The sequence below is a fragment of the Medicago truncatula genome, chromosome 7 (assembly GCF_003473485.1).
Source record: "Medicago truncatula cultivar Jemalong A17 chromosome 7, MtrunA17r5.0-ANR, whole genome shotgun sequence".
Taxonomy (NCBI): Eukaryota; Viridiplantae; Streptophyta; class Magnoliopsida; order Fabales; family Fabaceae; genus Medicago; species Medicago truncatula.
The window spans coordinates 29,112,754-29,122,079 of NC_053048.1; the positions used below are offsets into that span (position 1 = coordinate 29,112,754).

At 33.0% G+C, this 9,326-nt stretch overlaps 2 protein-coding genes across 2 annotated transcripts; both read right to left on the minus strand.

Annotated features, from left to right (window-relative positions):
- Positions 1-1,423: 1,423 nt before the first annotated feature.
- On the minus strand, positions 1,424-3,527 carry LOC25498512 (aspartic proteinase PCS1). Its single transcript, XM_013593439.3, has one exon. The coding sequence runs from the start codon at positions 3,307-3,309 to the stop codon at positions 1,999-2,001; it is 1,311 nt and encodes a 436-aa protein (XP_013448893.1). The 5' UTR covers positions 3,310-3,527; the 3' UTR covers positions 1,424-1,998.
- A 2,843-nt stretch (positions 3,528-6,370) lies between these two features.
- Positions 6,371-7,332, minus strand: LOC112416642 (uncharacterized). The gene is made up of 2 exons (XM_039827955.1): positions 6,726-7,332; positions 6,371-6,627 (listed from the first exon to the last, which is right to left on the minus strand). The coding sequence occupies exons 1-2, from the start codon at positions 7,330-7,332 to the stop codon at positions 6,371-6,373; spliced, it is 864 nt and encodes a 287-aa protein (XP_039683889.1).
- Positions 7,333-9,326: the final 1,994 nt, after the last annotated feature.

Below are 9,326 nucleotides of genomic sequence, written 5' to 3' on the forward strand. Positions count from 1 at the left end.
TTATCATTTTGAACTATATAGATGACAGAGTAAAGGGTAATTATAAGTTTGTTGCCTAAAGTATACACACCGTTGATATATAATAAAACACTTTTCTTTGTTGAATCCTCTTCTATACTTGTTTTGTCTAGTAAACCGGTAATTTTTATGCAAATTTGATACTCTGTATGCTTAATGACAATTTCATCTCTCATTTTTTCATTTGTCTCTCCTCAATCACAAAAATAGAAAACGAGACAAAATTTCATTGTAAAAACCAAACAGAACAAACCGATCAACCAATATGTCGGTAAGCCCTATATTAATTAATTTTAAACAATATGAATTCATCCGTCCTAATCTATTCTCATATTATCCTAAATAATGAACTTTTTAAAGTATCCATTAGAGAACTCAACATATGAGCAAAGAATTCAACATATGAATACAAAGTTAATTGAAGTTGATAAAGACTAACCAACGGTCAAAGAATTAAACAACATATTGCAAATTTCTAGAAATATCCAGGTACACCTAGCTAGCATATCCAATAGTTTGCTGAATAATTCTCTCAAAAAAAAAAAAAAAAAGTATGCTGAATAAGGTAAGATATACAATTTTGCAAAGCGCAATTTTTTACATTGAATTTCCTGCCATAAAAGGCATGCAAAAGAGATTTGATAAGAATATCCTAATCTAGTAAATTATCAATATGAAACGTATGAAAAAGATAGCCACGATTGGTATTCAAAGAAAAATCATAATACAATACTTAAAACACATACACACAAAAATTGACTATACAAAATCACCCCTTCACACCCAATTTCAATGTGTCATTTTGTACTCTAAAATATCAAACACACAATCACCCACCCTTTTCTTTTCTTTTCTTTTCTTTGTTCTCTCTGTTTGTGCGTCAGTCATGTCGAACGGAAAGAAAGGCTGAGGTCGCCAAATGATCGAGATGAAAAAGATGAGCAACGAGAGCAACCTGCAAGTAACTTTCTTAAAGCGTCGTAGCGGACTCTTCAAAAAATCCGATGAACTTTACACCCTTTGTGGTGCAGATGTTGCTCTCGTTGTATTCTCATCATTAAACTCATTATAGATTACAACTATAGATGCATTTTTAATCACAAAAACTATCCATAAAATCACCCTACCAATATGACAACATCACTATAGTTACTGAATAAACCTCGTAAATTGTTCAATCAATCGAGTTGTAATTTTTTATGAATTTATTTTGTCAAAGTAATTTCGGGGAGATCTTGAATGTTAAAAGTATTGTGTATGTTCTAGTCTAGGCCATCAAGATAATTGTTTTTAGTCATTTTAAAAGGGACAAATAAAAAGTATTGTACATAAGAGAAATGTTATATGTCACCAAAGCTTCCATGTATGAAAATATATAACAACCTTTTTTTGACAGTAAAAAATATAAGAAACTTAAAAATGATTATCTATATTTATGTATATACATGAATAAGTGTTTATCAACTGAGAATGAGCAAAGAAGTAATTGTATCCTAGCCTACCACCACCTACATATTTGTACTTTTCGTGCAAATAATTTGGTATGAACAAGTACATTTTCAAAAAATAAAAGAAAATATACAATTTGCAATTTCCTTTATTTTTATACTGAAATATTGCAATTTCAAATGTAGTAACAAAATAATAGAGTGTATGAACCAAGAGACTGATTGTTGATTTTAAGTTCCTGACAGCCTTGTCCAAAGTTGATTTCTACCAAGAGGCCCCTCATTAAAATCGCACGAAGGGAATGGACCACAACTTCAGAAATTTGAATAAGCTTTAATTGGACCATACCTCAATAAAATCATTGTTGTTTAGTAGGTCCTTCAAAATTGCTTTCGTTTAAAAAAAAAATCATTGAGAATTATGATTTCATCATGCTTTACGCACAAAACAACGATAAAAAATTACAACCTGATCGATTGAGCAATTTGAAGGATCTATTAAGTAACCGTCCAATATAACATGTGGGTCTAACTACACAAAACCCAATACTTTTTGACCCACCATATCACATCGTACGTGAGCCAAACCAACCCTAGATTTTACAAGATCAAATTCCATCCACATATTCTGTTGTTGGTGATGCCCAATGATAAATGACTCTACACCTAGTAGATCCGAGTTTCCAAATGTGAAACAATAAACTGAATCATTCCCTACAACCCGACCTGGAACCTGATATAAAAGTTGTTCGCCCGAAACCCTCATCTCGACTCCATCAAATACTAAACTAACACTTGGCAACTCGGGTAATTTTGATTGGTTCAATGGAACCCGATAACAAAGATCCATTGCTACTTGAAATGCAAAATTCGGATCATCCAATACCTGTAAAGTACTATTTGTTTGATTAAGAAACTCTTCTCTCAACACACTATAAACCGGCCCAAGTAAGAATGTAAACTGAGTACCCAAATCAAACATAGTTTGACCCGCTCCAGTATGATCTGGAGCGAGCATATCACTAGACAAATTAAGTAACTTCTCTGAAACCCTAATTCCCATTAACCGAACTGTGTACGCGGCCCGATCAAAATAGGGCAAAGGAGTGGATATTTGAACCAAAGGAGTATAATTCAACGACCCGACCCATGAGAAATTGGATTCCCCAAGAAGCAAAATACCCGAGAAATCCGAACCCGATATACAATATGAGAATTTGGGTATCTTAAGCTGAGAAACAAAAGAGAGAGACCCGAGATTCATACCCATTAACCCGGTTGTGTTAAAATCTCCATCAGAGTTTGTGCTAATGCTTGAGTCCATACACCCAAATACAATTCCCGGGTTATCGGATGCTCCAAACCCGAATGAATCAGAAGCAAGGTTCCCTTCAGAGGAAGAAAAATCTGCGTATGAAAGAGTTGCATGGCAATGATTGTTGGAGTCGCATGAAGCAGGTATGGGAAAATCTCGGGTTTGGGTAGTGCATGTAGATGAAGAACAAGAAATAGGTTTGTATGAAGAAGAAAAATTCGGGTTAAAAACCGGGTCAGGCATGACCCGGTTTGTTGAGTTGTTGCAATGAAGCCATGAAAGTTCACTTCCTGTGTCAATGACTAATGACACGTTTTGTGGGGGGGTGCCAATAGTAATTGAAACAGTGAGACTAACATTGTGATGAAACCTAAGCTTGTTTGGTGGTCTTGGAAGATACCCAGATGAGATAACTTGTGATTTGAGTGGTAAAGTTAAGATCTTTGTTTGTGTTGTGAGTGGTAAAGTTTGTAGAATGAGAAAAATGATAATTTTGAGAAATGAGTTTGTGAGAATGGTGCATCTCATTATGGCTTTTCACCTTTTAGAATGATGCAAATTGGTGCAAATGTGTGATAATGTCTTGGTTTTTGGTTTTGAGATGAGTTAAATGATTGGTAGATTTTGAGTAAATTTTAGGGACAAAGTAAAGTATACGATGTTGTTAACTTATAGGTAAGTAAGAATCTCAATGGTTTGTTTTACTACACAAGAAAAAGATCTAAGAAATAGGTACAAGACTTTGGTTGTACCATTATATCATATGGTACCTAATTAACATACTTATGTTTCTTGTTAGGTATGTGTAAGTATATAATAGTACTAGTATGTTAGATTTTATTTTATTTTGCTGACATTTATGTTTCATGATGTGATTCTGAGGTTGCTTTGTTTATACTAATAATTTGGTGATGCTAACATGGTTTAAATTGTATACATGTTATGCTGTCTGTGTAAAGAAAGACAGAGTCTCTTAAGTATTAGCATTGGAAGGCTATGCATGAAGCTTATTTAGAAATCTAACATGCTCAATACTTTCATATTAACAAAAGAAAAACATCTCAATAAATATTAACAATATTATATGTTTTCAATGTAACATTACTTATTTTAGTTCTATTGTAAAAATTATTATTTATTTTAATTTTATTTCTACCTCCAAATTAACATTATGTATACTGGTATGAAGTTTTCACTCTTTTTTTTTTCCTACAACTTTTTTATTTTGTGTAAAATAATAAATTAAAGTTACACACAATATGGGACCAAAGAAGTACTTCAAGTAGATGAGATCAATCAAGACCCTATAGTTTTATTATCTTCTAGCTTTAGCCCCACCTTATGGGAGTTGAAGTGTTGAACTGTTAAATAATTTTTGAAATCCAAAAAGTAAGTTCGTTTCTGAATTATTGATATATGTGTGAGTAAATTATCACACATTAGATGAAAAAATAAATGTTATACATTTTATCAATGAGATAATCCATAAACCTAATATCATAAGATTTTTTTTGTTAAAGTATGGTGGTCTCTCTCACTTGCTTAATTGTTTAAACCTCGATGTAATGATCCATGAGACTCCCTCATAATCCAATGGGTCATTAAGGTTGAAGAGTTAATATACAACCAAATCACAAGAGTTTCTTAAATTGAAGGTAAATTCTTAAATGACATTAGAGATCTTGTAAAGCTCCATTTTGATTATTCTATAAAGGAATAATAGCAAATTAAGAATATATGATGATGGCACACACTTGGTGAAATTATACTAAAGAACGTAATGCCTTGCTTGATCAGGAAATTGATTTTTAATAAAATGATTCTGTTTATGTGTGTCTCTTAAATAAGAAAAGCATACCCCTCTAGGATGTGCTTTAGTTTGAACACGTAGATGTTTACTATTTCATATATGGACAAGTTTTTTCCGACCAAATTATGTGGATGGACAAGTTACTTTATATCACTGTCACTTATATTAAATATCACTCTTTATTGTTTGATAAAAAAAAACTTTTTTTCCTTCTAATACCTTAGATTCGACTTTTATAAAGTGAACAGTTTACTTTGGAGCATATAATAAATAACATTAATTATTGAAAAAAATAAATTATTGGTGTTTTATGTAAATGAATAAAACATCATGGATACATTTTTTTTCTTTGAAAAACCAAAAGGAACAAAATTTTATTCAATAAATAATATATGTAGAATGTGTGCGTAGAATACAAGGATCTTTAAAAAAAAAACAATACTAGCAATTAAGATAAGAATCAACACTGAAAAACCAAGCAAAACAAAAGAAAGGTCGATAAAATATTACTCACATTAGAACTGAAATGGACGTCGAGGAAAGAACACCAAAATAATGTAGACTATGTCGGAAGACGGTCATATTCGAAGAAACTATCCTTTTATAAAAAAATCAGTTGTATTTTATTCAGAATTATCGTTTTTATAATTATTGTTAACTTTTGACTCATATTTCTAGTGTTTGTTTTATTTATGTTAATTAAAAATATTAAAACTTATGAGGAAAAATAAATGTCAATTGGTTCGTTGAAAATAATATGTAATCCAACATTCAAATAATAAATAGATAAAATTACATTAAATTTGATTAGACAAACAAACATAATATAAGCAAATGATCAATACTTTGTAAAAATCTACTATCATGTAATGTACAATTAAAGTGGATCTAAATCAAACTATTGTTCTGCAAACATGTCTTGTAGATCCATGTCAGTCCCGAGTAGTTTATATTGATGATGGACATCAAAATTTTATCAGATGCCAATGAGACATGGGAATATGAGTCACTTTAATAGTGGATTCGTTGGACCATTTACAATGGTCACAAATATTCAACAAACCTTAACATCCATTTTTTTAATTCCTAACACGCCACATCATTTTCTCTCTTTTAATTCAACATCCATTTAATTTTTACCTCTTCAATGGTTTTTTTATTCAACACTCTACTCCACCACCTTTTATTTCTTATTCTTATTTAATTTTATATTTTTGTTTTTATAATTACATAAAATTACAATTATCGATTATAATTAAATTAAAATGAAGAAACACTTAACAATTTTTTTTTTTTTTTTGTAAAAACAAAATTTATTTAAATAATTTATTTTTATTTTCTTAACTTAAATAAAATGCAATACAACAAACTAAGTACGGGTCACACAAATAGCTTAAAATGCAAGACAACAAACAAGCACACAACACACAAGTAATTTATTTAGTACGATAGAAATCATATTCAATCACGAAACATTTCAAACTTTGTCCATATGTGCTTCACTAGATTTGCTTGCAATTCGCGATGAACATTTGGATCACGTAACTCGGATCTGGCACGCACATGATTTGCAAAAGTGGGTAACACCTCGGTCGAGTATGGTTGCGGTGTACTAGATCCACTTCCCTCAGATTGCTCAAAATCGGTCCAACATTGAGCATATGTATCTTATTCATCCTCAACAATCATATTATGTAATATGATGCATGGCCTCATGATGATACCCAAATCGGCTATGTCCCACAAGCAAGCTGGTTCATAGATGATTTTAAATCGAGCTTAAAGCACTCCAAAAGCACGTTTGATGTCCTTCCGACATGCCTCCTGATGTTTTGCAAATAACTTATCGGGTTCACTTTGAGGAAGTCTAATTGATTTGACGAAAGTTGGATAAGAAGGGTAGATACCATCAGCTAGATAGTATGCCATATTATAGGGATGTTGATTCACAAAGAAATTCACCCGTGGAGCCTTTCCCTGTTCCACATCATCAAACACCGGTGACCGGTCTAGAACATTGATATCGTTCAACGTTCCTGGACATCCAAAAAAGGCATGCCAGATCCATAGATCATGAGATGCAACTGCTTCAAGAATAACTGTGGTGGTTCCCTTATCCCCCTGGTGAATTGACCTTCCCATGCTTTAGGACAATTTTTCCACTCCCAGTGCATGCAGTCAATACTCCCGATCATCCCTGGGAACCCCCGCATTTCACTAACATGTAGTATTCTTTGAAGGTCATCTTGATTTGGTGCTCTCAGGTACACTTGCTCATACAATCGTATGATTCCTTTACAAAATCTACGTAAGCACTCCAATGATGTAGTACCTCCTATTTTGATGTATTCATCGACCGCATCTGCTGCCACACCATATGCTAACATTCGCATTGTTGTGGTACATTTTGCTAACGGTGATATACCTTCTTTGTTGGCGGCATCAACTCGCTGGGTGAAGTAGTTATCAGTAATTGAAAGGTCTCCAACGATTCGAAGGTAAACATGCTTTTGCATCCGGTACCGACGACGAAACATTGGATCGTCATATGTAGGCTCGTTGGCAAAGTAGTCGTCAATGAGTCTTTGGTTTGTCGCTGCATGATCTCTATTTAAATATTTTCTACTACGAGATCCACTACCTTCCTCTAATTTTTTTCGACGCTGAATAAATCGGTTGACGATATAAGTGTCTTCAATATCACGTTTTTGTTTGTAGTCTTCGATATCAAAAGGATCCATTGATAGTCTTTGGTGATATTGGAAGTAGATAGGAATGAGATTTGTGATATTGGAAATAGATAGGAATGAGATTTGTGATATTGGAAGTAGATATGAATGAGATTTGTGATATTGGAAGTAGATATGAATCCCTATATATAAGTACATTGTGTGGTGGACACTGAAGGATTCGAAATAAGTTATTGTATTGTATTAAAGCAAACATTGATAATTATTAAAGTAAACAGTGGGGACTAGACAACACTGATAATTATTAAAGCAAACAGGGAGGACTAGACAACAACACTGATAATTATTAAAGCAAACAGTGGGGACTAGACAACACTGACAAATATTAAAGCAAATAGTCGGGACTAGACAACACTGATAATTATTAAAGCAAACAGTCAGGACTAGACAACACTGATAATTATTAAAGCAAACAGTCGTGAGTAGACAACACTGATAATTATTAAAGCAAACAGTTGGGATAATTATTAAAGTCACAGATGGTATCATTTTATTAAACAATAGGCACATATTCCAACAAATGGAGGAACACCTTTAAATAGTGTTTGAAATAAAAGTCAGGGATAATTGGTAAAGCAAACACTAGGGACTAGACAACACTGACAAATATTAAAGCAAACACTCGGGACTAGACAACACTGATAATTTTGACTGAATACAAACAAATATTTGATTAAAATTAATTTTCAAACAGCTCACGCTCCAACAGCCCCAACAGCTCTTTCTTCCGGTCATCGAGATGCTCTTCGAAACTTAACTTTAGATACATTTTCATTTTCTTAACTTCAGTCTTTTCTTGTAGCAACTTGTTTTTCTGTTGTTTCACCAAGGTTAACTCTTTCAATTGTTCAATCTCTTGCTCCTTTAATTCTTTGAATTGAACCCACTCCTTTTCCACCTTCTCCAATGTCTCGTCTTTGCTTTTCTTTTTACCTTTTTTTTTAGATGCTTCCCTACCCATTGGACGAGCACTAGATCCTACAGAGTCCTCGTAAGATCTCTTAGATCCAATACTTCCTGAGTCAACATTTCCTCCCATTTGACTACCATACCGTGGTTGATCTCGGAGAGCGCACCATTCTTCCTTTAAAGTAAATTGAACATTCTTCCCACATGCATATAATTCCTGGGTTTTTGTCAAAACATCATCTTCCGACCAACCGCTTCCTTGCATACGCTTAACGCCATCATAAGCACCAACCCATTTATTTATTAATTTGCTCATATAATTAAAACGGTTTCGGCATGCAACTACATCGCGCGGAGAATCGAATGAGCAATGCTCATTAGAATACTCAACAATTTTACCCCAATAAGCTTCACTTGTCTGGTTTCTCCCGACAACACTGCATGTTCCATATTTTATCCACCCACTAATTAACACCAAATTTTGTTCAGTGTTCCATGATGGTTGGTGGTTTTTCTTGCTCTTAGGAGTTGTATCCTCTGGAGTTGAAGCGACTTCATTATCTCTTGTCATTCTACCACGATTTATTTGTGATGAAAATTCAAGATATTCACCAACACTCTGAAAATTTTCATTCACCATTAGCATATAACCATTAAATAGGGGTGTTTGAGATGGATATCCCATCATAGATCTAAAATATGGATTAAAGTTGTTTGGAACAGAGGATGGATGATTGAAATTTGAAGCAAAACCAAAATTAGACATGTTTTGAGGATGTTGGTAGGGGAATTGATTTGGGTTTTGAGGATGTTGGTTGGGAAATTGATTTGGGTGTTGATAATTGTTGAAATTTTGGTAGCTAAAAGGGTAATCAGAAGAATTTTGGATGTTGAATTGATTGTTAGTGGGATCCATTTCACTAAATAAATACTAAAACTTCAAAAGAAAAGCTAATACAAAGCTAATAATAAGATTAAGAGAGTGAAAAACTTGATTTTTTTTCTGTGTCCAAATCAAATGATCCAAGTCTCTATTATTAAGAAGAAATAAAAAATAAAAAATAAAATTATTTGCA

Bases quoted from the DNA above. Each gene is read 5' to 3' on its own strand.
- LOC25498512 (XM_013593439.3), bottom strand. From the start codon at position 3,309: ATGAGATGCACCATTCTCACAAACTCATTTCTCAAAATTATCATTTTT.
- LOC112416642 (XM_039827955.1), bottom strand. From the start codon at position 7,332: ATGGATCCTTTTGATATCGAAGACTACAAACAAAAACGTGATATTGAA. The intron at 6,628-6,725 runs GTCAATTCACCA...TTGGATGTCCAG, and splicing joins TTGTCCTAAAGCATGGGAAG to GAACGTTGAACGATATCAAT.